Source organism: Impatiens glandulifera, chromosome 7 (genome assembly GCF_907164915.1).
Source record: "Impatiens glandulifera chromosome 7, dImpGla2.1, whole genome shotgun sequence".
Taxonomy (NCBI): domain Eukaryota; kingdom Viridiplantae; phylum Streptophyta; class Magnoliopsida; order Ericales; family Balsaminaceae; genus Impatiens; species Impatiens glandulifera.
In genome coordinates, this window is record NC_061868.1 from 49,392,805 (window position 1) to 49,420,153 (window position 27,349).

General features: G+C 33.4%; 6 protein-coding genes across 6 annotated transcripts; 3 read left to right on the forward strand and 3 right to left on the reverse strand.

Annotated features, from left to right (window-relative positions):
- The first annotated feature begins 225 nt into the window (after positions 1–225).
- Positions 226–2,853, forward strand: LOC124910837. The gene has a single exon (XM_047451520.1). The coding sequence runs from the start codon at positions 348–350 to the stop codon at positions 2,703–2,705; it is 2,358 nt and encodes a 785-aa protein (XP_047307476.1). The 5' UTR covers positions 226–347; the 3' UTR covers positions 2,706–2,853.
- Positions 2,854–8,414: 5,561 nt separating this feature from the next.
- Positions 8,415–15,721, reverse strand: LOC124945292 (SNARE-interacting protein KEULE-like). Its single transcript, XM_047485694.1, has 21 exons — positions 15,507–15,721; positions 14,943–15,001; positions 14,022–14,103; positions 13,388–13,466; positions 12,416–12,466; positions 12,229–12,325; positions 12,120–12,152; positions 11,766–11,891; positions 11,194–11,385; positions 11,020–11,103; positions 10,846–10,944; positions 10,699–10,775; positions 10,496–10,592; positions 10,114–10,239; positions 9,924–10,019; positions 9,662–9,787; positions 9,488–9,559; positions 9,197–9,402; positions 9,026–9,116; positions 8,862–8,951; positions 8,415–8,754 (listed from the first exon to the last, which is right to left on the reverse strand). The coding sequence occupies exons 1-21, from the start codon at positions 15,577–15,579 to the stop codon at positions 8,698–8,700; spliced, it is 2,013 nt and encodes a 670-aa protein (XP_047341650.1). The 5' UTR covers positions 15,580–15,721; the 3' UTR covers positions 8,415–8,697.
- Positions 15,722–17,321: 1,600 nt separating this feature from the next.
- On the forward strand, positions 17,322–18,848 carry LOC124910710 (peptidyl-tRNA hydrolase ICT1, mitochondrial). The gene is made up of 7 exons (XM_047451391.1): positions 17,322–17,683; positions 17,771–17,830; positions 17,901–17,983; positions 18,082–18,146; positions 18,242–18,275; positions 18,347–18,417; positions 18,543–18,848. The coding sequence occupies exons 1-7, from the start codon at positions 17,377–17,379 to the stop codon at positions 18,631–18,633; spliced, it is 711 nt and encodes a 236-aa protein (XP_047307347.1). The 5' UTR covers positions 17,322–17,376; the 3' UTR covers positions 18,634–18,848.
- On the reverse strand, positions 18,818–19,593 carry LOC124910139. Its single transcript, XM_047450755.1, has 2 exons — positions 19,534–19,593; positions 18,818–19,438 (listed from the first exon to the last, which is right to left on the reverse strand). Exons 1-2 carry the CDS (start codon positions 19,591–19,593, stop codon positions 18,818–18,820), a joined length of 681 nt encoding a protein of 226 aa, XP_047306711.1.
- Positions 19,594–22,668: 3,075 nt separating this feature from the next.
- LOC124944709 (putative transferase At4g12130, mitochondrial) lies at positions 22,669–24,699 on the forward strand. The gene is made up of 5 exons (XM_047485039.1): positions 22,669–23,236; positions 23,457–23,713; positions 23,798–23,896; positions 23,990–24,148; positions 24,263–24,699. Exons 1-5 carry the CDS (start codon positions 22,791–22,793, stop codon positions 24,511–24,513), a joined length of 1,212 nt encoding a protein of 403 aa, XP_047340995.1. The 5' UTR covers positions 22,669–22,790; the 3' UTR covers positions 24,514–24,699.
- On the reverse strand, positions 24,523–26,923 carry LOC124944708 (LRR receptor-like serine/threonine-protein kinase GSO1). The gene is made up of 4 exons (XM_047485037.1): positions 26,328–26,923; positions 26,002–26,262; positions 25,181–25,915; positions 24,523–25,098 (listed from the first exon to the last, which is right to left on the reverse strand). The coding sequence occupies exons 1-4, from the start codon at positions 26,755–26,757 to the stop codon at positions 24,644–24,646; spliced, it is 1,881 nt and encodes a 626-aa protein (XP_047340993.1). The 5' UTR covers positions 26,758–26,923; the 3' UTR covers positions 24,523–24,643.
- Positions 26,924–27,349: the final 426 nt, after the last annotated feature.

A 27,349-nucleotide genomic window follows, 5' to 3' on the forward strand; every position in this document is an offset into this window, starting at 1 on the left:
AAGCAATAAATAATATAATATTGGCGCGTGTAAATCACTAGCCAATGACGAGAAACTCATGAGCAGTATCATTCGTGTGATAGATAGCCACGTGGGAAGTCATCGTTTTTATCTCCACCATTCGCAATACATGGCGCGTGATGTTACCACATGCTAGACAATTCTTTCTTCTTCTCCCCCTTCTCTCTCTTGTCACTTTCTTGACTGACTCCTTTCTCTCTCTTCACCATTCTTCATGAACCTCGCTCACCGGCATCAACGCCGGCCGCCGCCGCCGCCGCAGAAGAAGAAGACGGCGATCAAGTTAAATTAACTGTCTTTATAAAGAAATAGTTTTTTCTTTAACAATGGCGACCAGTAATACAACATCTTCACAGACACCGACCGAACCGTCGGCTGACGAGGTTGCGGCGAAGGCGGTGCATAAAAGGTTTGAAGGTTTGGTTTTGGTGCGAACAAAAGCGATTAAAGGTAAAGGTGCTTGGTATTGGAACCATCTTGAACCGATGCTTGTTAATAATTCAGACACTGGTCTAGCTAAAGCTGTTAAATTAAGATGTTCTTTATGTGACGCTGTGTTCTCCGCCTCCAATCCGTCAAGAACAGCATCAGAGCATCTAAAAAGAGGAACATGTCCCAATTTCAATTCACCAGTTAACCCAAAACCCATTTCCTCTGTTTCAATCCCGACAGCCACTACCTTACCCAGTCTTGCTTCTCCTTCTTCCTCCTCTCAAAACAGCCGTAAACGCCCTTCATCCGGCGGCGCCGGTCGTGCCCCTGCTACTTCTTCTTCATATCAGGTCCTGCCTCTAGCAATTGTTGACCCGTCAAGATTCTCCGTCGAACTCGCCTACCCGCCGGCAGTTACGGTAGCTGCCAGTTCCAGTGCCGCAGTCGTCAGCGCCACTTCCGGCGGGCAAAATCATCAGCATTTGATGTTATCGGGTGGAAAAGAAGATTTAGGGGCTTTAGCAATGTTGGAAGATAGTGTGAAGAAACTTAAATCCCCAAAAGCTTCGCCCGGTCCTGCCCTGAGTAAAGCCCAGGTCGATACATCTCTTGAATTTCTAACGGATTGGGTTTACGAATGCTGCGGCTCTGTTTCATTTTCCGCCATAGAACACCCAAAGTTCAAGGCTTTCCTAAACCAGGTCGGTTTGCCAGCGTTATCAAAACGAGACATCGCCGGAGCTAGACTGGATTCCAAGTACGAGGAAGCGAAAGCAGAGTCCGAAGCCAAGATTCGCGACGCTATGTTCTTTCAAATTTCATCAGACGGGTGGAAATCCAAGAACTTTGGAGAAGAAAACTTGGTGAATGTAGCAGTAAATCTACCAAACGGAACCAGCGTATTCCGTCGGGCTGTTTTCACAAGTGGTTTTGTTCCTTCAAAATACGCAGAGGAAGTACTATGGGACACGATCAGAGGAATCTGTGGTAATTCTGTTCAACTCTGTGTCGGCATTGTTGCTGACAGATTCAAGACCAAAGCTTTAAAGAACTTAGAGAGTCAACATCATTGGTTGGTTAATCTCTCATGTCAATTTCAAGCATTCATAAGCTTAATTAAAGATTTTAGTAAGGAGCTTCCATTATTGAAAAACGTGATCAACAATTGTTTAAAGCTAGCGAATTTCATTAACAACAAGACTCAAATCCGGCATACATTTCACAAGTATCAGTTGCAGGAATACGGTCAAGCCGGGCTGTTGAGAATTCCATCGAAACATAACGAAAGATCCAATTTCGGTCCATCCCAAATGCTGGTCGAGGATATTTTGAGCTCCGCCAGGGCGTTGCAGCTGGTTTTGATGGATGAATCGTTTAAGATTGTGTCGATTGAGGATCAAACTGCTAGGGAAATCGAAGATATGATGAGGGATCCTCGTTTTTGGAACGAATTGGAAGCTGTTCATTCGCTAGTGAAGTTAATAAAGGCAATGGCTCACGAAATAGAAACTGAGAAACCATTAGTCGGCCAATGTCTTCCTCTTTGGGATGAAATGAGAAGGAAAGTTAAGGATTGGTGTTCGAAATTCCACATTTCTGATGAAGCACAAATGGAGAAGATAATGGAGAGACGGTTCAAGAAGAATTATCACCCTGCTTGGGCTGCTGCTTTCATATTGGATCCTCTGTATTTGATTAGAGACACTAGTGGGAAATATTTGCCTCCTTTTAAATGCTTAACATCCGATCAAGAAAAAGACGTTGATAAGATTGTAACAAGGCTTGTTTCGAGAGAGGAAGCTCATATCGTGTTAATGGAGCTTATGAAATGGAGGACTGAAGGTCTTGATCCTGTCTACGCTCAGGCGGTTCAAATGAAACAGAGGGATGAAATAACGGGTAAGATGAAGATTGCGAATCCTCAAAGTAGTAGGCTTGTTTGGGAGACTCATTTGACTCAGTTTAAGTCTTTGGGGAAAGTTGCGGTTAGGCTTATATTCTTGCACGCCACTTCTTGCGGTGGCGGAGGAGGAGGGTTTAAGTGTAATTTGTCTTTTCTGAGATGTGTGGGCGGGGTAGGAAATGGTGGGCATTCGAGGGCGGCCATGGATAGGGCTCAAAAGATGATATTCATTGCTGCTCATTCGAAGATCGATAGACGACAGCATTTTTCGATCGAAGAAGATAAGGAATTCGAGGTGGTTAATGGTGATGATGACGATGTTTTACAAGATCATGAGGTTTTTTGTTGATTTTTTGGGGTTTTATGTAAGTTGCAAGAGTTGTAGTAGTAGTTAGTAACTAGTAAGTTAGTAAGTTGTTCTTATTTAATTAGGATATGGTCTGATTTGTAGGTTTACAATTTTCAATTTTGATTATTATTATTATTATTATTATTCTTAATCTAAAGAGTGGATTGTTTTGTGCGGAAGATGATTTAGGAAAACTTGATGAATTTTATATAAATTTTTTGTTTTTGTTTTTGTTTTTTGTTTTTGAGAATTGTACCGTTGCATGATTGCTAAAAAAAGGTTTTGTTGGTTGGGTTGTATGAGGAGTAGGACGGACCCATTGTTGGGGGAGGGAATTAAAGCCTGTCGAAAGGCATGAATTAGCAGCAGCAACTCATCAGAAATGAAGATGCTATTTCACTCATCAATTTGTTCTAGAAGCATGTATATTATTAATAATAAATAAATAAAAACAAAACATTTAAATTGATGATGGGTTTTAGATTCCTTTAACCACCAATCAATCCATCCATCAAACAACAGTAAGCTAAAGAAAAGGTGAAAACAAAACAAAACAAAGTTCATAGGGTCCTCTAATGGGTGTTTTAGTGGAGAGACAGAAATCTTGTCGGCAAATGTTACTATTTACATTCTTATTTGCTTTTACTAAATCAAGTGAAAGATATTCTATAAAGATTAAAATTTATGAATTCAATTCTAATCTACAACAAATAACATGTTTATAGATTATAATTATTTTTGCTTTTTAATAAATTAAATTTTTGGTGATAAATAATAAATAATATTGTTTGGGGGACAGCTCACCAAATAAAATGAAAAAGTGAAATTTGTAGAGGTTGAGATATTGACTAGCTAGACTATGCTATAGTTGAATGTTAATCAATCAGTCCACTAATTTTCAATTAATTAAAGATTTAAAAAATGGGAGGGGGAAGATTATAATGATTATTATAAAGGACGACATTTTCTTTCTTTCTACAAGAAAAAAGAAAGATTCTTTTTAACATCCATAATGCTAGCTAGCTCTCATTATTATCCACATCGATCCCTTTTGTTTTATTTTTTACATTATCATCAATTTACTTGTAATGTTAGTAAATCATTAAATACATTTTATTTTATAAATTTAACTCAAATAACAAGAGTAGAGTAGTACATGATAGGTAAAAAAATTAAGAATTTAATTTTTAATAAAAACGTTTTAAATTAAAGTGAATAATTATAACGATGAAAAATTATGCTAAAATTTTAAATTAAAAAAGAAACCTACAAAATTTAGTTAACTAACTTATTTTATATATATATATATATATATATATATATATATATATATATATATATATATATATATATATCACTTAGAATACTTGAATAGATATAAAACTCAAGAATATACGGTTAGCTTCTTATATAAAAATAAAAATAAAAATAAAAAATATTATATTATAAAATTGATGAAATGTACAAGATTTAAAGAGAAATATAATTATTAACAATCACTTGCTTTTGAAAAAGTGGTAAAATACAGTCTACAAAAAATTGAACTGTTGTTTCACGTGTATGAGGACCCCTTTCCTTTTTGGGTTATATAAATATTATTACACTATAGACCAGCAATATAGGCGTGTTTATTGGCTTGTATTATTCAATCATCCTCAAATATTATTTTATTAAATAACTTGATTTCAATAAGCTACATAATATGATTCAACTTAATTATTATTTATTCTGAACAATTTATTTATTAATCTGTATGATTTTAGAGTTTATTTGCATCAATATTCTTGAAGGTGTAAAGAACATAGTCCACTTGATTCGGGTTATTCCTTATTGTATTGGTCTAACATATTTATTTATTTATTATTATTATTTTCAAGGTAGGAAACTAAGTTAACCTTAATCGGTTCTTACCTTTGTGTTTTTTAAGTTTATAAATATATCAATAAATAAAATACTTTTATTGGGCCTAAAAAATAATTATTAATATTAAAGAAGTGATAGAAAAAGAGAAATTTATGAAGGAAATGAGATAAATAATGATGTAACATGTTACAACAACACTAACTTAAAATATGTAAAAGTGGGAGTCTCATTTTTTAAAATATATTTTTAATGAATTTTAAACAAAATTGATCGACTCCCCTGGGCACCAGAGGAGGGGTATTATCGTAAATAAATTTTATTCTTTTATTTACGATAATGCCCATCCTTGTGAAAAGAAATCGAAAGAGAACGGTAATTTAGGAGCAAATGATCCTAGATGCTAACTAACCCTAGGGGCTTGGGCATCAAAGTGGAAATTTGAGGTTAACTTGAATTTTGTTAGGAAAATTTATTAATGAAACAAATATATTAATTGTAAACTTTTTAATTTATTAATTTAAATCTTTCTCATCCATTTTAACTTTAAGACATTTTAGATGCGTATGAAGAGAAGATATTTGATCTATACTTATTATCCCTTTTAACCCAAGTTCCAACAAAGTCATAACTTTTGTACACATGAAAGATAGTGTTACCAAACAAGGCTCATGTGACGTCGTAAAAGAGATTTTTTAAGTGGAATGTATGATTGTGACGTCAGGTCGGATGAAGTGGACAAGTCAGACCAATCAATTGATATCCGTACAACTTTTCAATTAAACATAAATTTTAAATTCAATTTAATTTTATTGTTGGTTGGGGCTTGAGAGAAAGATTTATTTAAATAAATTTAAATTTATTTAAATTTATTTATAGAATGTAATTTTGTGAAATTAATTTGTTTTTTTTGGTAAAATAAATTAATGAGTAATAATATATAACATAAAATATTTTAAATATATATATATAATATTTTAATTAATAAATTGATTGATATGATTATCATAAGATATTTATGTTTGATTATATTTGAATTTTAAAAAATACAACCATATAAAGGTTTGTCATTTTTTTTAAACATGTTTATTTAAAAATTAATGATTAATGATGATTTTGATGATGTAATTGTTTTGTATAAAAATATTTAAAGGGTATTTATATATAATGATAAAATAAAATTTTAAAATATTTTAATTAATAAATTGAGTAATGTAATGAATGAAAAAAGATTAAGATGTGTAAATAATTCAAGGAAGATGAAACTATCATCAATGTAACTTAATTGATTATGTATGTGTAATATATGTCTTTATATAGGTTTAAAAAGCATATTAAGTATTTGTCTAATTTAATACCTAATTATGAAAATTTAAACAACATTATAGCAAGATATTTAAGATAGAGTTTGATTCACTTACTATGAAAATGTCAGGTGTTAATAATCATTTTTAAGAGATTAAAAATTTGAAATTTAATTTTTACTGAAATTGACTTAAGTTAAAATAAGGATGATAAATTAGGGAATGTGTTAACTTTTTTAATTCAAACAAAAAAATAGGGCTTGATTAATTAGCCATGAAGTATTTAATTAATGAATAAAATGGAGCTTTTTTTAGCTAGGATGGAGCTATCATAAATAAACAAAATCATTATCATCATTGATCTTACCCACTAATCACCTCAATTAAGTTTCTTAATATTCTCCAGCTTCACCTATAATTTTGCACATTAGTTCTTCATTAGTCTAACTCCCTAATCATCTTCCTAATTACTATAATACATCTCTGGGTTTTGCTTGATTTGTCCTTTACAATCATGCTAATATTTCTTTAATATTTTCTCTCCTTTCCTTCCAATTATTAATATTTTGAACAAATTATAAACAAACACTAACATTCCAAGAAAATCCAAACAATCAAATTTCAAATAAAATGAAACAAAAAACATTCAAGAAGATCAATAATAACATTTCTCAATATAATTTATTTAAATAAACTTAACCTATTCAATATTACATCAATAAAGTAATGATAAAAATAAGTAGTATTTGTTTATCTATTTATGTCCACATTCATCAAAGAATTCATGCCTTTCAAAAGTCAACAGTGAATAAAAGCAACACCCATTAAAACTAAAATTCACCTCAATATTTTTAGTCATGTAACAAGAGGCAGAGAGTTCTTTAAAATATAATTTTAGCTTTTTTAGCTATGAGTCAATCATGATTAAATTAATTAGTGTTTGTGGCATTTTTTTTTTATATTATATATATTTTGCTAGTGTATGCATGCATGTTATGGCATAATAACCCACCTAATTAATATACTTTCTTAAAAAGTTAAAAGTGTGCATATAAAAATAAATTATCTCTAAAGCAACTACTTAAATACAAAAGCTATAAAATCAACATAAGAAAAAGTAAGACAAAAAAAATGACATTTAAGAATAATAATTCCTAAGGGATCAAATATTACGAATTCAATTTTCATTTAAAACGTTTTAATAAAAATGGAAATCAGACTAGCTTCTTAGGTAAAAATAAAATATGTGACTAGGAGTACAGTTAATTTGACCGTCCTAGCATAAAAATTCAATTAGGGTAGCTTAAACCCTAAACTACCTAAAAAAAATACATTCAATAATCTCAAGAAGTCATACAGCAGAACAAGAAGCTTTGTTAAAGGTACCCACTAATTAATAATAAGTTAGTTCAATTAGGTACATAAATATATAGACATAGTGGACATGTATTTCCTTCTCGATTGGGTAATTGATTGATGAATAAACAATTATTAGTTATTGTTTCATATACTATATTATTCAATGTAGGGTATTATTTTGGTGTATTTTAGCCAAATATTTATAGATTAAAAAAACAAATTTAGTCTTATTTTGTTCCAACTTGCTTTTATTTTTTATTATAAATTTGTATTTCACTCAAAATTATTTAAGCTCTCATGATGGAGCAGACATGCATGACCAAACAAACCTTACATAAAGGATTATTATATACAAAGGATGCAAGCTTAAAGGGATCATGATTTGCACTTTCAAGTTTCAACCCTCCGAAATGATTTTTTCTATATACACACTCGAGACCCCAACAATCATTATTTGGTAATATGTTCATTTTCTTTTTATATTTATTAATTGGCTTAGTTGGATATTGACTTTATACTATAGTTGAAGTGTAACAATTCGATTTCCACTTAAAACAAGTTAAGTTGTAGCAGGAGTAGTGCCGGCCTTTAGGTTGCTCAGTCTCACCATACCAAAAGTTTGAAGACTTACCCAGAGTCGGCCTCGAGATTTGAACTGCCCCAGCCCCTATTGAAAAAATGTAAAATTAATTTTATTACCCTAGGTCTAATTTTAAAAAATAATAAAAAAATTATTTTTAATGAGATTTGAACCCATAATCAAAATAATTTCTTAACTTTTAACCTAAACCACTATGCTACAACATCTTTTATTTAAGTACACAATAAATTTAACTAACTTACTTAGATTCTTATTAAATGAGCTGCCCTAGAGAGCGGGCTGCCAAATGAGCTGCCCTAACCCGAGGGTTTGCTGGGCTTACCTAGGACCGCCCCAATTTGAAGGCTTACCCATGCAACATATACATCTGCACAAACTGGCACAACTACAAGGGTCAGGTTAAAATAAAAATATGTTCATCTTAATGTTAGAACTCTTGACCTATAGTAAAAGAACTTATAAAGAGAATAACTAACCAAGTGCCTATGGTTGAAGTATTAGTTCCTACAAATAAAAAAAAAATAAAAAAAAAGACTACATTTATTATCCATGAATCTAAGATCTACCTAGGTAAGTAACAATCAAAATGTTAACTGCCCCCAACAAAATTGGTTGGGTTTGCTAATCACATACATTAATCATTAGTAATGTATACAAACAAACAACACTCTCATTAAGGAGCTGCAAAAGAACAAAAAATTGCAAATTTCAGTTGCGAAGAATCACATCCACCCAAGTAGGGGGTAACAATATTAATGTGAAAAAAATTGAATTTAATGGGAGGTTGTACAACAATATTGTACTATTACAAACAGGATAAAGACTCATTTTCCAGATCCTTTCTCCTCCAAATATTGCATCTTCATTTTCACATTTGAAGATGGTCTAATTCCAGGCACAAGTCTTGACTCAACAACTTCAGCTTCTGCAAATATGAAAAATCATTTGAATGATTATGTATGCAAAAACTAAATCAGCGTTTCTCCTATGATCACACGCAAAAGAGTGAATAAATTATGGGAAAGCACGTACCGTGATAAACTGTGGGGGATCGTCAATACTAGTTGATCCCAATATAACCTCTCTCTGGAGCTTAGCTGTCAGCTTATGGCACACTCGTAACTGAAAATTAATTTTGAAAGTTATGAAGAACACGTCTTAATTTAGAAAAAATAAATAAAAAGGTTGTTTGGTACCTCTGAACGAGTTGCTCCACCAACAATAAAAACAAATATACGTTGACCCATTCTCTTGAAATCACTTGAAGCGTGTCTCAAAATTGAATCACTAGGAAAAAGGAATGCTTGATCGCATCAATTTAAAAGAAACAATATGTCTGCTAGCTCTAATGAAGTAGGGAACTGTACCTTGAAGAGTTTCCATCATCAGAAGACGGCTGCTTCTGAGCCCATGTTCCCCTTCTTTGTCTCATCGAATGGGGAGCAGGGGCGCCGTTATTATTTGTCAGTGTAGCAGTCTTTGAATTAGTCCCATGGAAGGATGGACTTGGATCATTCATAGACGGGTACTCACTCTTTGACAGTTCGCCTTTCCCAAGTTTCTCTATAAGTTCCTGCAGTGTAAACAATAATATTTATTAACATGACGAACTGACTCCATCATGAATCACTAAAAAGTGTCTAGGAGGTGGCAGCTACCTCTATCATTGGGTAGAAACGTGAAAATTGCCACAGTGTTTCTTCACCACGATCTTTCCTAGCAGCACGCCTCTTCCAAAATAACAGATGACCAGCGATAAATTATTGGCACGAACTAGCAGTATTGAAAACAAGAAAGGAATTACTGACGAGAAGTTCAACAGTATTTTTTACCTTGTTAGCATCAAATTGTAGAGAAAAACCTCCAAATGAGCTCTTTTTGGTATCTGATATTGATGATCCCTCTAGCAACTTCATATTATGCACAGCATTCATGTCATCAGGGGGTAACCTTGCTAACTGAAAGTTAATTAGACATGGATGAGAACCAGACGCAAACTTGCTTCTGTTTTTTCCCCAATTTTCTTTCATTTGGCAGGAAAATGGCTAGGAAAGGAGGGAAGTTCATTGAAGATGGTAAAAATAGCTGACTAACCTCCATTAACTTAGAAAGTTCATCACCCTCAAACTTCTCAGGATAACATGCTGCATAAATCATCAGTAACCGCAACTTATTCTCATGGGTAACATCCTGCAAAAACAAAGGTTATATGTCAGAACAAACATATACACACTAGTACTCTTCTTATGAAACACATGTCCAGATTCAATAGCTAAATACTCACCAAATTTGTTCTCAGAAAATTAAGTAATTCTTTAGTCCCTGCATCCCCGAAAACAAGATCTTGCTCCAGTTTCCCGAGATCTTTTAGCCCTGTCTCTATAATAATATTGTTGATCTTCTGAGCAATCTGTAACATAAGTTTATTTTCATTGCATGAACTGGCATTTCTCTACACATTTAATATATGTTTTGATTATCTAATTTATTTCACATCAACTAGCATCTTTGAAGAATAATTATTAGGCTTCTACAACAGAAACAATAATAGTAGAGAAGCCTTAAATAATTATTTCTAACTAGTGAAGCATAAATAGTACACATAAATGCAATTTATTTCTAACTAATTATTTATAAAAAAATATTACACACATGAAGAAACTCACATCAGTATGGAGAGAAAGTTTGTCAATTTGTTCACTATACTGGGGCAAGGCTTGAACCATCTTTTGCAAATCACGAGTAGATATTTCACCACCGTCTCTACAAAAATGAAAGTATGCAATATTTAAATGGGAATATGCTGATGTATGATCATGGGGTTTCTAAACATAGGTTTTCAAACTGAATTGACAAAGCATACACGAACCTTGAACCATGGTGAATTTGTGCAGCCTTATTCTTTGATTGAAAGTATGTCATCTTCTCATGCAACCGTATACTAGCCTGTGAAGGTATTACTGATAAGAAAATATTATGTTATTTGAATAGCTAAACAACCATCTGAGAGACATACATCAGCTATATGTGAATGCCGAAGCTCCAACCAGACAGGATCATGATCTTCCAAAAGAACCTCTCTTCTCTCAGGTGGAGCATTTCCTTTGCTTGGAACCTATTCATTATAAACTACTCAGCAGAATCCAGTATCAAACAGACAATAAAATCTTAAGCAACAATATTTCCATACCTCATGCACATATTTATTTCCCTCCATATTTAACAAATCACGGCACATGGCATCATAAGTCCACTCATGGATCACTGGAGCAATCTGGAAATGCAATTTAAGAAACTCAGTATCATGGGAACAGAACAGATGCAAAAAAAAAAAAACATTTAGTCAGCATAAGCATTGTGAAACCTGATCTATTGATCTATCTACAATGAGTAAATCACATGTTTCCGTCTGGGGAAAGTTAGGAAGCTGGGATTTATATTTCTCAAGACAGTTCCAGACACCAGCAGCAAGTTTTGTAGGAATTAGATCACGTATTGTTATCATAGTGTCTGTATCAAGGGATTTAGGTGCACGGTAGCGAACACGAGGAAATTCCTGCAAAATACAAGACCACAAATAATGTACTGGTTGACAGATACATCACAAATTAAGAATTGCGTATTGAAGAATTAATGAAATTTGGTGTTCTTAGGTGATGAATTAATGAACAGTTTGCATATGATACCATTTAATTTGTTTTCTTTGTTTTTGTCTATATAATGTAATCTTGCATCATTTGTAAGCACTACTTTTATATACAAGAAGATCCTCTTCCATCTACTATTGTCTCTCAAAATCTTCACGTATAATCTTAAGCACTTGCATAAGACTCATTTAAGTCAGTGGTAAAGCGTAAGAATTCATGTCCGCAATGTCATGGATTCGAGTTTCATGACCGGACCATTTTCAAAATAAAAAATAAAAATCTTACGTACTCTCAATGAAGCAAAAACTGTAGCAATATGTGTAGCCATCACATTCAAACATGCAGTAGTTCTGTTAGTACCCTCATCATCTGTAAAGAGTTCCTCTAGAGCCCTCTCGTTGTCAGTAATGAAACCCTGCATTTACAGACCATCATATAGGATCAGTTTTACTTAACAAGAGATTTTGATAAGGTCCTCCTCGCTGTGTTTGATATTTCATCATTTACATTATGGTTCATGTAAATAGATGTTAAACAAGAATTTGACATTACTAGATCACACATCCATCCATAAATTAAATGGATAGAATATAAGTCAGGCATATGTTAAAATTTGCTAGTCATTAAAAGTGTGCTCGCATACCTGACTGTCAATTGCAAAATACTCCAAATTCATCTGCATGTTAAACAAATCAAAAATATATATTAACAAGTAAACCCCTAAAAATTAAGTAAAATAATAAACTTCAAACCTCTACTAAAGAGCCTATGCGCCTTAGGACACTCCCATCATTCTTAATTTGGTTAACCAATTCTCGGGGAACTGGTGTACTAAAGAACACAAATGCCCTGAAACACAAAAGAGAGTCAAAACAGCTGTTAATAAATTCCTCGATGACACTAGGAGTAAACAATTCATGGGTAAAAGAGTACTCATACTTCTTATAAAGAGGTGATCTTCCAGCCATGTCCGACAAAAACATAACCACACTGTAAATCAAGTAAAAAGACATTAGAAGAGACAAGAGAGGAACGGAGATTGACAAATAAACAGAGTTACATCATGGACCACCTTATATGTACATCTTTAGCTTCTATAAGGTAAGGTATTGAATAGTTGAGGTGTGCATAGAGCTTTCAGAATCTTATAAAAATTTCTAACAATTTCAAGGGTTAAGAAAACTACAAACTGAAAGAACACAGAATGTTCATTATGAAAGGGAAACTGAAAGGCTTATATCTCAATAGGACACCTGAGTTGACAAATCATAATTAGGGGGAAGTCCAAAGGAAAAAGACAATTACAAATCCACATTCAAGAACACCATGGAAGCAACTCGAATGTGCCACACAAATTAGAGAAAAACAATCCACAAAAACATGAAAATGTAGAATGATTGTGCCTGTAAACCGGATTTACATGGTGCAAGTTGACTGCGGTGGGACCGGTTAAGAAGGATATGAAAATGTGCAAGGTTAACAGAGAAATGATCAGACTGGACTCAATGAAGAAGAAATAAAATAAGAACATTCCATGTTTGGTAAAACTGAATATTAAGTGTTTGAATACAAAATTTTAAGTGTCGAATAAGTGTGTAAAAGAAAAAGGCTGAACAAGCTAAAAGAAAATATCTGAATTTCAAGTTCTTGATATGTAAGTTGATTTGATAAAATGTGAAACTAATAATGAAAAAATAATTAAAGACTATTTTACCCTTGCAACAAAATAATTTGATTAATTTTGGGGGTTATAGTTGTCGTTTATACACACTAGACTATCGATTTAAGCCAATTTAACTGAATCTAAATAGGTAAGTACTTTTAGAGAACAATTATCAAATGAACTTAATTCAAATAAGCACTTAATTATTTAGATAAGGTGATAAGCTATTTTATTGAACAGTGCCTTACTTTTCTTTAGTTGGCCGCATGAAGTAGATTGCATCCATTGAGGGTAAGGGTTGTCTTCTTTTATATATATCTTCCACCACTGCAGAAAGAAAGTAAAAAATTAACATTTCACAAATGCCAAAATCCAAATATTGCACCAAAGGGCAATTTCCACTAATTCAAAATTCAAGTAGTTCTCAAACTAAAATATGAAAACAAACGAAACAATGAAAATAAAATTATTATATTTTGGTTCCTCTCAACAATAACACTAGATAAGATGCAACAATCGTCCCACTTTGGCATAAAGTAGCGAAGATGCACTTGTTTATACATCAGAAAACTATGGGAGCATCATGATAAGCGAATGATTTGACAGACCAATGCATTAGTTCATATTCAACTGCTAATTTAACCTGGCTGTGTAATTCATTGGTCCATTTAATTATGTACAATAGATAAGAGGAGATGCTTTTCATATTTATGTTCTTGATCTGGACCCAAGAAAACCCTTAGATTTCTCTCCTTACTAAAATAAAATAAAACGAAATAGAATTTATTTAACAGCTTCACTTATCAAAAAGACTGCTGAAACATATGTAGTACATCGCAAGTGAAGAAAAATAAATAAGGGAGACTAGCTTTAATCTCTTACATGAAACACCTTCTTCTGTAATATCAGCCATCTTGCACGAGTGAGACACTACTTTAACAGTGACTTTGTCCAATATGAGAACCTACAGATATAGTAAATATGAAGGTTGAAATCATGACAAAAAAGGTACATAGTATATGACCAAGAACCACATCATTTTTTAGACCATGGCACAGGCTTGTGGGACAATCTATGCGCCTAATACAACAAGAAGTAAATTTTTGCAATTCACAGCCAGATAACACTTCACTGTGTTCTCCCATTCAGGAGCAACCTTGAAATATCAGATGGATTGGCTATAAACACAGAAAAACTAACATATCCCCATGATCAGATCAATTGATCTCAAGTAGAAGCTTTAGATTATTACACCAATAGGCATTCTGCAGATGCCACTTTCCTTTTGAACATAACGAGATCAGAGTGAAGTATATAAAAAAGAAACTAGCTAGATTTTTGAGACATGAGAGTAACCTCTTTGTGCTCTCAAATTATTTTTCTTTGTTAATAATATATTACCATTTTTTAAAAAAGATAATTAACTAGATGGGAGACGCGAACCTGCTACAGAATACATAATTAACAAGATGGAGAACCCAAACTTGCTATTCCAACAGGAAATATGATTTGATAACATGGAGCTAGTTCGATCTGTTTTTTTTTTGGCAATATTGTTTGATGAAAAAGTGGATTATTTGAGTTAAATGACAAAAATATCTTAGTATTTAGTATTTTAAAATGATTTTTTTGTTACTCTCACAATTTCAGTCAACTTGTGAACAAACTCAAATGAAAGTGTCTCCAAAGACTTAAAAGACACGAAATCAAGTGTAACAGTACAATCACGCAGCTCCAAATTTGGCAGATAGCTACAAAAAGACAAGGAAATCAACAGTCTAAAGAGTTAAATATGAAATGTACCTTCCAAGTTGATTTAGAATCCCCTTTCTTTGTTGATCGAAGCATTTCATATAACAGCCCTGTACAATTGAATATGAATGAAATGTGTAAATCAGCAATGCAGTAGTTCCAATGACTAGTAGTGAGAAGAGAAAGCAATCAAGTTTGCAATTCATATAAATTTTCGCTACACTCAATTATCCAATTTCCAGAGATTCAGCTCGCAATAAGATAACTCTTATTAGCAAGGAAACACATGATTCTCCTTCAGGACACTCAAAATCTCACCTCCCTGATTCATTACTAAGATAAAATGAAATGGGACGGACACCAAGTAGAATAATGTTCTCGAAGCATAAGGATCTATAATCGTTTATCCCCTTGATAAGATCCAATTGGGTTTCACTCCAAACTCACGCCTCTCGATACCCAATTCGCATACACAGCTTTGGTTGTAGAATCCATTGGAATTCACTAAAACTGTCATAGAAAAAGGCAGCCTTATCTAGTATAACTAACGGCGCCAATTCCTCCAACCAGATTCAAAATCAAATACATGTATAGGAAGAGAAAGGGTAGACTTACGATCACGGGTGACTTGCCGGAAGCTCTTGAAGTCGCCGCCCTGAGACGAGGTATCTGAATCAGACATTGACATGGTAATCTCGGAGAGCCGCAAATTGAGAAACTCAAAATCGAAAAAATGGGTTTCGATCGAAGCTCAGAAATGGTTTAATGTTGGTCGTGGCATAAATTGACCAGAAGAGAAAAGTTGAAACTTGGAATTGTAAAGCTCCGACGGGGACAACCGCAAAGTCTACTTAGTCGTTCCGTCGTCAGGCCGACTGAAACGAATTTACCATTATACCCTTATTTCCTTTAAAGCATATTTAGCCTTCTTTGTATCAAAGGAATGTTAATTTTGTCAAAAATAAAATTATTTCATAAGAAAATGTTTGATTTAAAAGAAATGATAGAACAACAAAGTTAAATATTTTATTTTTTTTTATCAATTTTCAAAAGATTAGCAAAATAAGATTTTAACAAAGTCTTTGACTAGTTTGGGTTGGGATTAGTTAAAAAGTTATTTAAATAATTTTGTCTGAATTAATATTATGAAAAGTTAAGATGTTTAGTGAAAAATTAAAAGATGTTAATGTATAATATTTTCTTTAAAAGAGTTTTAATAAATAGTTTAATTAATAAGATTATTAAAATAGTTGGAAAGATGATAAAATTATTTATTATAGTGCAGATTATACATATTGGTTTTGTTTGAAAATACATTAATTAATTCTGAATTAAAAATATTATTAAATTGTTATATCTAAATAATATTTAAAAAAATATTATTCTAATAAATATATATTATTATTGTTCAAATTCTTCTCTTTTGTCTCTAAAAAAAATATAAATAAAAATAAAAAAAGGTTATAGATAACTTTTTGATGAATTTCTTTTTAGTATTACAAATTTTTTTTATAACGGTTCATATATTTTATCTGTGATCTTAATAATATTTTCAATCAACTATGGGTCGTATTCTGCATATACCTTTCGATTATATTAGTGACATTTTTCGAATGCGTGTACGTCTTTTTTAACGGCAAATTAGACGAAAATAATGAGATCTAAAATTATTTTTTATTTATTTTAATAATAAGTTATTTTATTTGATCTTACACTTATCTTCCCATACCTTATACAAAATTTTCACTATTATTCCGGTCATATGTATAAATATCTAATTATTATTTAGCATTACCTTTTCTGGCATTATTTATGCACCATCCACAAAAAATATTTTCTAACTTCCGCTTATAATATTTTGTAGAGATTTTTTTGACATTGGCTACTATACCTTAATACTCCTAGTTTATTAGCTTTGATGAGTATTAATTTTGTAAGTTGTATTTTATATTATTTATTAATTAATTTTACTCCTCTCTTGCTCTAAAGTTAAAAATAATAATTAGGAGATGTAAGGTTCCAAACGCATTTAGAAACTTTAACTAATTGGTAAACATACAAAGAGTGGATTGACTAATGTTAGAGCGGATGCAAAACTTAATAAAGCGATATCTTCATGATTCAGGCCAACTCGATGAAATAAGTTTATGTAACTAGACTTGTGTGAACTCGAATAGTCTAGGTGGGAATGTGGGATGAAAATAAAAAAGAAAGAGAAAAATAATTTATTTTTATATATAACTCTCCATAAAATAAAATGAGATGTGAATGAATATATTATAAGAAAAATTCACAAATCTACTATTAAAAATATTAAAAACAAAGTCATTAGGAATAAAAGCGTAGTAATTTTATTGTAGAGAAAGAAAAAATGTTCACTAGATTTAAATATACACGTGGCACAAAGGATTTCAGAAGATTTTGGATTTTGTAAATTGAAAGAAACCACAAATTTTGGTTTAGGGTATTTGTCTGATAGACAGAAATGGCCGCAAGCGCATTCCGGGCGACGGCGACGGCAACAATGGTGGCGAAGGAGATCTTCCGTCCATCACTAGGTCTACTACTCCGTATGTCTTTACACAAAAGGATTCCAAATAGTTTGTTCATCTCCTCTTGCCGGAGAATCAGCTATTCCCCTATCCGATGCGCGGCGTCAAGCGAGGGCGAAGAAGGTGCGGCGGGGAAGAAGTCATCGTCGCGGCTGTCACAAATTCAGCATCTAATAATGGAAGCCGAGTTAAGAGCTGCTTCTGCAAGCGGCGAACCCGCACCACCCAAAATCACACTAGGTCAGTTTCTGTACGTGTTTGCAAATTAGGGTTCACTGAACTGAACTCATTTTATGATAGTAATGTTTTATTTCTCCTTTGCTGTAGATCATGTTACTGTGAACTTTGCAAGAAGTGGAGGACCTGGCGGTCAGAATGTAAACAAAGGTCTTTTACTTCTCTTAGTGTCCTTTGATCTACATACATTGTTGTTACAGACCTCTGTTCTTAATGACAGTGAACACAAAGGTGGACATGAGGTTCAATGTCAAAAACGCATATTGGTTGAGTGAAAGGATTAGAGACAAGATAATCCAATCTGTTAGTACTGAATCCTGATCTTAGCTAAACATCTGTTACATACATACATGCTTTCTCCTTCCTTCAAATGAAGATGGCTAAATCTAAGTTATCGACAGGAAAAGAACAGGATCAATAAAGATGGAGAGCTTGTTGTCTCTTCGACAAAGACCCGAACACAAAAGTTGGTTCTTGTCTTTGTAGTAGTAGTAGTAGTTAGTCTAAGGTTGTATTTTCATTATTACTTAGTACTGATGACCGGTTTCCATGTCATTTTAGGGGTAACATTGAAGATGCATTGGAGAAACTACAGGTAGGTAGGTATATTAAACTTGGGATCATTGTTTTGATGTTTCTGTTTCATTTTTATCTTCTTCTTAACAGGCAATTATTGATGCGGCGTCCTATGTTCCCCCTCCTCCTTCACAAGAGCAAATTCAAAAAATCGGCAAACTGTAAGTGCCATCTTGCTTTAATCGAATGAATGAATCCACTTTTCTTTTATTACATACAAACAAACCAAACAGTCATAAACACTGTAATCCAAAATTGACAATTATTTATTCATTGATTTTGAAAGAGCTGCTGCGGGAGAGCGAAAAAGGCTGGATAACAAGAAGGCTCAATCACAAAAGAAGGCGTTTAGAAGAGGCCGAGACAGTTGGGACTGAATTAATCAAACTGCATATCATCTTTTAGCATAATAAACCTCATCATCACTTTGAAAGGTATGAAGGGTTTTATGTTAAATCTGACAAACTGTTCACGTTTTAAAAATCAGAAAATATGTACATATATCTGTTTTTGCCGGTATTTTTCTTCTTTTTTATACATTGACCTGCGTTGTATAAACTCTTACTTCCTAATAAATAAATGTTCTCCAGAATCGGGGTTTACATGTTTAAACCATCGCCCCTTCCCCTTCCCCTTCACGTTCCCTTTAGCATCTTCTGCCGAACTCTCTGCAGCTACATGCGCAATATCCAACCCATTTCCAACCGGCAAATAAGCTGATCTAACAATTTTCCGTGATTCGCCACCCAGGACCGATTGTAGGCCGAAATCAGATAGGGTTTTTGAGTTTGCATTTTTGCAAACGAGAACGGCTCCTCTGTGACCTAATTTTGCCACCCTTAGAATATCGAGATCATTTTTGCTGCTGCAATCCAAGAGCAAGAAGTCTATGCCGGTTAGTGCCGACATAGTCATCTTCTCTGTGTGAAGTCCAACCAAAACATTGGGAGTCTCGCCGGTGGCCAGTCTGATGGAGTCCCTGTAAAAGTCTGCCGATTCATCGTCGGGGACTATACAGACGTGTCTTCCTCCAGTGTGTATGCTTGCTATTATGAGACCGATGCTGGTTGCGATTGGGCAGCCGAGGGACCAGGTTTCTACTATCAGTCCGGCGTTCCATCCTGCTGCCATGGCGGAAATTAGCTCTGCAATGCTGCTGGAGTCTCTTCTGAAACTTTCACACTGGAATTTAAAAAAAAAAAATTGAATCAGCTTGGGACAAAGCTATAACGGAATAGATTTGAATTGAATGATGAAAAGAAGTGGAAAAAGGTTACAGTTTTGACAGTGTGGATGTAGGCTTTGGAGGCTAATTCAGGTGACCAAACAAGCTTCATCTCGATCAAAAGAATCCTCTGTTTATTGTTGTTGCTGTTTTTACTTTAGTTTGTGATTGTGAATGAATAGGAAGGAGTTAATGTAATAAGATGGGAGCATTTATTTAAATTGGGAGGAGAGAGAAAGAGAGGAGTTGACATTTTGGTTGCCGCAAATCCAACCTGGATTGTGATCATGATCATGATGAGGGCATGTTTGGATCAATTCAAATGTTTGCCAAATCAAACCATAATACAAGTGTTCTTTCTATTACAGGATAAGGTTAGTTTGATTTCAATATAGAGATTAATACTAAATATTTCGATTTTCGGTTTCCTGAGTGTTAGTTAAATCAAACTAGACCTATATTTAACAAATAAAACTGTTACCCATGTATTAGCTAGTCAACTTTGTCGTTTGAAGGTTTAAATAGTTTGTTTTTAGTCCATATGTTATGTTAAGGATACGAATACTCCAAAGAAGCCAGTTTCACACCTTCCCCATAAATAAAATATTGAATCAATACTTATTAACATAATCTCTAAATTCTTATCAAACAATTTAATTTTTCAAGTTCGGTATTACCTACCTCAATTTAAGACATTATAAATGAAAAAATATGTGTTATTGTCAAATTTAAATTATAACCCATGGTTTACTTTTTCTATCTCTTTATATCTGTAAATAATTTAATTATTCTTAAGAATATACCCTTAAAGTGTTAAATCCTAACTTAGACACTAGTTAAGGGTATTGGACTTTGAAAAAATCAAACCATTTTAATATGTCAATACTATGGGGGGGCAACTTTTGAACGGGGGTTGGGTTGGAATACCCCTTTCTATTTCTTTCTGTCCCTAAATTCTGATTATTGACTTTTTTTTGTTTGTATCCAATTCCAATAATAGGATATATTTATATATATGATACGTGCTGTATATAAATAAATATATGGATGATACGTGGATGGATAACTTCTAATAGCTTATATAACTACAAGATTAGTTGACCTAGAGTTTTTCCTTTCTTTTTTTAGTCCATGTTGTTCATATTTTTTTTAAGGATATTATATATTTAAGGTGGCAATTTGATCCTTTTCCCCTCTAATATAATAGTGTGCTTTTAACGCGTTTGATCTTGTAACAATTATGACCACATGTTAAAAGAAGAACAAAGAAGTTTTGCTAAAAGTTCTAATTTAATTCAAACTTTTATTATATATTTTTAAAAATTAAAAAGTCAGTTAACCCTAATTCTAATTTACGACGTTTTTAGTGAGGAAATCATACTTTTAATCTATAATTTCCTTTTTCCGGTATGTGTTCTATCTTTAATTCAATATTTTTGAGAATTTTAAAAGAAGCTTATATATTTAATGGGCAAATATTTTCAAGGGTGGTTAGTAAATGTCACCTCTTATCTCCTTTAATGGGTTTTAAGGGAGAAAGGTACATTGAAAATGTACGAAAAATTCTAAGTAGTTTATTCAAAATCTTGACCAGGTTATAGTAGTACAATTTGAGCTAACTTAGGCAATAAGAAATATTAAAAAAATGATGAAATGTTAATTATTCTTAGAGTAACTAGTATGACAGTGCATTTAGCATTTGAAATAAATATTAAACTTGAAAGCTTAAATGCCTTTAATTAGTTTATAAATTATTCAGTGTGAGTTAGGTAGAGATTATTTGAGTAATAGAAAAAGAGTTACATATTTAAAACATCTTACTGAAATTTATTTTAACGTATTGTTTGACATTTTATAGACAAAAAAACAAATTTGACAACTTGTCTTAATTTAATCACTTCCTCGTCACCATCCTAATCCATAAAGATTGATAATTAATTATGCTAAAAACTGCTAATCGGATCATTTTGCTTCATGTTAATTTAATAAGTGTAGCTCTTATAGCACTGGGAAACCTCAACATTTGTCCATTTTTTAATTAATATAAAGTATTTCAAGTATAGAAAAGTTGTGTTTTTTTAGTTCTATTATGGTTAAATATTGTCTAATTTAATGGGAGTTTCGTGATAACTAATAATCGGTCTTAATTTAATTTAGAAAATAAACTTTAAAATTCTACAATTTAACATTAATCGCAGTTACATGTCATCTTAAAAAAATCTAACGTGATTATCCAAACTTTTAAAATCCAATTATAATTTTAAATTTTAATGGGTAATAATGTTTCTTATATATTCAATTAAATTTAAAATATATTTTTATACATGCTTGGTTTGAATTGCTCCTTATATATTTATTTATTTGAAGTTGTTCTTTAAATATTTTTTTTGTTTGAAATTGTTCATTATATATTTATTTTTATTTGAAATTATTTTTTGTACATTTATTTTTATTTGAAATTATTCATTTTACATTTATTTTTATTTAAATTTACGCTATAAATATCTTTAACTATTTATAATGTTATAAAATCGTTAATTTGTATTGAAAATATACACAAATTCTTCTTAGACGTGATATATCAATTTTTAAGTTATATTATGGACAGAACATTTACCTTCATCTTGAGACAACTTCTTCAATTTAATTCTTAAACAACGATAAATCTGTTAGGTTCTATTTTACAGACAAAAAATCTTATAGACTATGACTCCGAGGAGATTGTTACTCATTTATATGTAAATATTGTGTATTTGTATTGTGCTTTCAAAATTATCTCTCAATAATAAAATAATATATATTAATATTAAAAATATTTAATATTTTTATAATTAAAATATAAATAATATGATATATATTACAAAATATAAAATATAACAGTGTAATACAAAACTCTAACTGAGTTGAATGGACTGTTATACCTGATTTACACTCAAATAGTGATTATCCCCTAACGAGAATATAAGAGACTTTATTAGTCAAAATAATAAACTGCAAATCTAAAAAATACAACATAATTAGGCGATAATTTTAAATTAGTTATAAAAGAAAAATTATGTTACAAATCAGGGTTTGATTTTGACCTAAGAAAAAAAAGACATCATTTTTATTTTGTCACCGGCACCTCTAACTGATATATGGACCGGGTGGAAAACCTAAGGGAGACACACGTGGCTGAAAGTCGAAGCATCTCGTCACTTAGCACGTGTCCACAGCACTCCCAGATTGCCGCCGGCGCAAGGAGAAGTCTCATCTTCTTCGTCATAGTTTCTTGTCCGTGGAAGGAATAGACTCAAAATTCTGATTTCGATGCACCGATTCAGATTTTCCGTTCAATTGTCATGCAGATACATACGGCGCTTCACTAGCCAAAGTACCCACCTCGAGAATGTAGGTACAATGGCATCCCTCCTCAAATCTCGCACTGTTCTTCGCTTCAGAGGCCCCGACAACGTCAAATTCCTTCAGGGCCTGTTAACCAACGACCTACGGAAATTCGAGGAACCCGTCGTCGGTGAGAAAAGATTACCTATCCCGACGCCTAATATGCCCACATCCACGATTCCCCCTGTCTATGCTGCAATGTTGACACCGCAGGGTAGGTTTCTATACGATTTCTTCATATATAAGCCATCTCAACCTCATGAGAAGCTTGACAAAACTGGATCCGGACCCGGGACAGACACGCGTGAATTGGAGCTATACGCGGATGTAGATACCGCCGTGCTGGATGAGCTCTTGACATCCTTGAAAAAGTATGTTCTCACTTTCTCATCAGTTAATCGAAACATAATGCAATCTGAGAAGTTGAATTGTCTCCTGTTCTTGTCTACAAACTGAAAATTAGTATAGTTCTTGTATGTTTCTCAGTTTGCTTGAGCTGATAGCATGTTCAACTGTTGATTTGAGATGCTTACTGAACTGAAAAGTGGCAGCTTTTAGTTTAATTTTAAATTTCTGAAATGGGAAATGCAGGTATCGTTTAAGGTCCAAGGTTGACATAGAGAATGTGGGTGAAGAGTACTCATGCTGGCAACGGTATGGTGAAAACCATCTAGGATCTTCTGAAGAAGAAGAAGAAGAACCAGAGGCTGCTTCTGTTGGTTCGGGAGGGGGAGTTGATCAGATTGGTGTGGCAGCTTCCCATGGAGATGATCTTGGATGGCAGTGGCATAAAGATCCTAGACTGGACTGTTTGGGATTCAGAGGAATCTTCCCATCGAATACTACCCGTGAGGTTCCTTGTACTATTTTACTTGTATGTGTCTCTCTAATGTCGAATCGTCTGGATCTTATATCGTATGTTGCATTTACAGCACCACTGGTTGAGGCAAATAAGGAAACTGATGAAGGAAATTATCGTCTCTGGAGGGTAGAAAGGGGAGTAGCTGAAGGCTCGACTGACATCCCAAAAGGTACAAATATATACACATTTAGTATCATTCACCAAGTTTCTTTATCCTAAACTGTGTTAATACCTGGTTTTCCAATTGAAAATGAATATTTAGGTGAGGCAATACCACTAGAGTACAACCTTGCAGGTTTAAATGCAATAAGTTTTGATAAAGGGTGCTATATTGGCCAAGAACTCATTGCTCGCACCCATCACCGTGGAGTGATTCGAAAGCGGTTGCTCCCTTTGAAGTTTGTCGATAATGAAGGGAAAGGTACAATCTTTATCAAACAGGACTGGCCAATATTTTCTTTTTGCGAGATCATCAGTTTCCGGATCTAGGCCTAGCCATTTAAAATGTTTGGTTTGTTAATCTCTTATTTTTCAGAAGTTGGAGAGAAGATAGCTCCTGGTGCAGAAGTCATTGATACATCAACATCGACTGGAAGGAAAACTGGGAATGTAACAACTTCCATTGGATGTCGTGGTCTGGGCATTTTGCGTTTAGATGAAGCACTCAAAGGGTCAAACTCTCTTGCCATACAAGGACTGGAAAACATAAAAGTTCAGGCCATTATACCCGAATGGTGGCCTTCTGAATGGTATTCAGAATATCAAACACAAGCAGCAGTTTCTTGAGCGTTTTTGTAGACAGCATACCACTGTTTCTTTTTATTTATTTCTTAAGTTAAAAGTCGAATAATTGTAATTTTACAAAATCACAGCTTCAATCATCTATGTCACTTAAACTTAGTACAATGTATGGAATTTACTTAGAATAAAGCTCTTGAATAACAGTATGGATACTTGGTCTTTGATCAGGAACCTCATGTGTGCAGAAAAGAGCAATTTCTGTTAGTTTAGCAGCTTCGGAATTCAAAAGGCTGGTTTTGAGATTCGGGTCAACAAAGTCTTCCAATCTACTTGATTCGGCTGCAACCCGCATCATATTTGTAAGTTTACGTTTCCCCGAAAGAATCTGAAGGATGATTACCCCAAAAGCATAAACGTCGCTCTTCTCTGTAAAACGACCTGTAGTTACATATTCAGGGGCCATATATCCAAGAGCCGCGCTAGCCTTAAGAGCTGAAAAGATAACATCATCGGCTAGGAGTTTCAAAAGACCAGAATCCATTATCAACGGATTAAAGCTCCCATCAAGGAGAATTTTTTCCACTGAAATGTTTTGATGGACTATAGCTGATTTATGCAAATACCCAATGCCTGAAATTCAGTTGAAGAAAAGACAGATAAGAGAATTGAAGAAAAGACATGTGAATATGATTAAAGCAATACAAGTACTGACCCTTGGCAATTCCATTGATGATATGAACCCTAGTTGGCCAATCAAGAATAAATCTGCTTCCATCGAGATAATTTGAGAGATTTCCATTGGCGGCAAAATCGTAGATAAGGAAACACTGAACCCTACCCTTTGAATAGCAAAAGCCTCTCAGCCTAACAAGATTGTCATTTCTTAAAGATGTTAACAAGCTTAAACCTTTCATCAACTCGGCCTCCTCTGACTTACAGCAGTTACCGCTAATACTCTTGATCGCCACATTTGATCCATTTTTCAACGTTCCTTTGTAAACAGTCGAGAAACTCGACTTTCCCAACAAATTTAAGTCTGAGAAATACTGGGTTGCTGATTCAACATCTTCTAAATTGAACTTAAACCCATTCAGGACCTCTTCTTCGGCTGGCGGCTGAGTTCTCGAGAATTCTCGAGATCCATTGGAAATGTTTTCAATCTTCTGTTTCTTCCTTTGGAATTTAAGGAAAACCAGGAAGCCGGCTACTACCAAGGAGACAGTTACAAAACTGACGCAGGATATGACAATAATTTGCGAAATCTTAAGAGAGTGTCTACAATGTGTTTGGTTGTTGCAGTCAACATGGAAACTTGGATCATCGACATTCCCTGCAATAGGATCTTCTGGTTTGTGATCCAATGAAGTGCAAACTCTCAATCCTATGCCACAGAGTCTTGGATTGTTCTCAACGTGAAGTCCTCCTCCATTTACGAGTCTCTTCAAAGCTTTGAAAGAGTTAAAACCATCACAGAAGTCAAAATCGCGTTTATGTTCAGCTTGTTTAGTTATATGACAAAAGAAACCTACTTACCAAGAGGGACAGCGCCAGAAAGAGTGTTGTTTTCGACATTCAATAATTTCAAAGGTAAAATATTAGCCAATGTTGCTGGAATTGGACCGGAGAAATTGTTAAAGCTTAGATCCAACCTTTCAAGCAATACCAACTTCCCTAGACTTGAAGGAATTGATCCGTTCAATCTATTATGTTGCAAAGCAAGAACATTTAGCTTCTTGATTGATCCAATGTTTGTGGGTATGATTCCAGTCAAGTGATTACAACATAGCTGAAAAACTGGTAACAAAATAACTAGTTAATAATCATGTCATTCGATAAAGATAGGGAATAAAGAGATTAACCTTGAAGACTAGCCATGTTACCAATCTCGGTCGGTATTGAGCCAGAAAGATTATTTACATTCAAATAAAGATCAACCAATTCAGTAAGATTTGCTATTTCCTTTGGTATTTCTCCAGATAGAGAATTGTAATGCAAGTAAAGACCAGACAAACACTTTAGCTCCGCCACCGCCGGTGAAATCTTCCCGGAGAGACCCTTTCCCTGTAAGGAAATATTGGCTACCTTCCTGTGCTCATTACAAGCCACTCCCTCGAAAGAACCGCTACATGGGTCTCCTTCCATGATCCAGGAAGTTAAGTGTTTGTTCTCTGGATCGAGAGAGGTCTTTATCTCCATTAGAGCTCTCAGCTCCGCATTTCCACAAACAGTTGGAGTCCTGTAAAACGCCAAAGTAAGAAGGACAGCAGTCAGATACTTGAGTAAGCCCATTTCGCCGCTTCTTCGGATCCAAATGCTCGAATGCAACTCTAGCTAAACCCCCTTTTTCTTTCTTAGAATGATTTCAATTCCATGAATTTACAGACGAAATGAAATGTAAATTGCAGAGTGTGTGTTGTGTGTGAGAGAGAAGGAGCTATTGCAAATCTCAATTCTTAAGCTTTATGTGTAAAAGGAGGACTTTGAATACAAGACCTTTTAGCTGTCTATTTTCAAATCTAATTATTGTGCACAAAAACCAAACAATTATTATTTATTAATGCCAGATAAACATTATTTTGACTAATTAATTGTTAAATGATAATATAATAAAACTAATTATTAATTCTCTATTAGTCTACTAATAACAAACTGATCTTCTTCATTTATGACATTACTAAGAGCGTGAGTTCTCCTAAAGATACATCAACAAATGTAGCCAACTTTTAGGTCAAATTGATGGAATGAAATTCTAACAATAATATCGCAATGACTAAAAATCAATTTATCTCATCATGTGGTGGATGATTTGAAAATAGAAAAAATTTTGAAGAGAAAAATTATAAATATGTTTGTTTCAAAATTTTAATGTTACACGTGTTTC

What these genes read in the sequence shown, in the direction of transcription:
- LOC124910837 (XM_047451520.1), top strand. Translation starts at nt 348, where the DNA reads ATGGCGACCAGTAATACAACATCTTCACAGACACCGACCGAACCGTCG.
- LOC124944708 (XM_047485037.1), bottom strand. Translation starts at nt 26,757, where the DNA reads ATGGGCTTACTCAAGTATCTGACTGCTGTCCTTCTTACTTTGGCGTTT. An exon ending in TAACATGGCTAGTCTTCAAG is followed by an intron (nt 26,263 to 26,327) that starts GTTAATCTCTTT and finishes TTTTGTTACCAG; the next exon opens with TTTTTCAGCTATGTTGTAAT. An exon ending in TTCTGGCGCTGTCCCTCTTG is followed by an intron (nt 25,916 to 26,001) that starts GTAAGTAGGTTT and finishes ACTCTTTCAAAG; the next exon opens with CTTTGAAGAGACTCGTAAAT.
- LOC124945292 (XM_047485694.1), bottom strand. Translation starts at nt 15,579, where the DNA reads ATGTCAATGTCTGATTCAGATACCTCGTCTCAGGGCGGCGACTTCAAG. An exon ending in CAAATTCACCATGGTTCAAG is followed by an intron (nt 10,593 to 10,698) that starts GTTCGTGTATGC and finishes TCATTTTTGTAG; the next exon opens with AGACGGTGGTGAAATATCTA. An exon ending in ATTTTCTGAGAACAAATTTG is followed by an intron (nt 10,020 to 10,113) that starts GTGAGTATTTAG and finishes TTGTTTTTGCAG; the next exon opens with GATGTTACCCATGAGAATAA.
- LOC124944709 (XM_047485039.1), top strand. Translation starts at nt 22,791, where the DNA reads ATGCACCGATTCAGATTTTCCGTTCAATTGTCATGCAGATACATACGG. An exon ending in CTCGACTGACATCCCAAAAG is followed by an intron (nt 23,897 to 23,989) that starts GTACAAATATAT and finishes ATGAATATTTAG; the next exon opens with GTGAGGCAATACCACTAGAG. An exon ending in TGTCGATAATGAAGGGAAAG is followed by an intron (nt 24,149 to 24,262) that starts GTACAATCTTTA and finishes CTTATTTTTCAG; the next exon opens with AAGTTGGAGAGAAGATAGCT.
- LOC124910710 (XM_047451391.1), top strand. Translation starts at nt 17,377, where the DNA reads ATGGCCGCAAGCGCATTCCGGGCGACGGCGACGGCAACAATGGTGGCG. An exon ending in ACCACCCAAAATCACACTAG is followed by an intron (nt 17,684 to 17,770) that starts GTCAGTTTCTGT and finishes CCTTTGCTGTAG; the next exon opens with ATCATGTTACTGTGAACTTT. An exon ending in ACAAAGACCCGAACACAAAA is followed by an intron (nt 18,147 to 18,241) that starts GTTGGTTCTTGT and finishes ATGTCATTTTAG; the next exon opens with GGGTAACATTGAAGATGCAT.
- LOC124910139 (XM_047450755.1), bottom strand. Translation starts at nt 19,593, where the DNA reads ATGAAGCTTGTTTGGTCACCTGAATTAGCCTCCAAAGCCTACATCCAC. An exon ending in ACATCCACACTGTCAAAACT is followed by an intron (nt 19,439 to 19,533) that starts GTAACCTTTTTC and finishes TTTAAATTCCAG; the next exon opens with TGTGAAAGTTTCAGAAGAGA.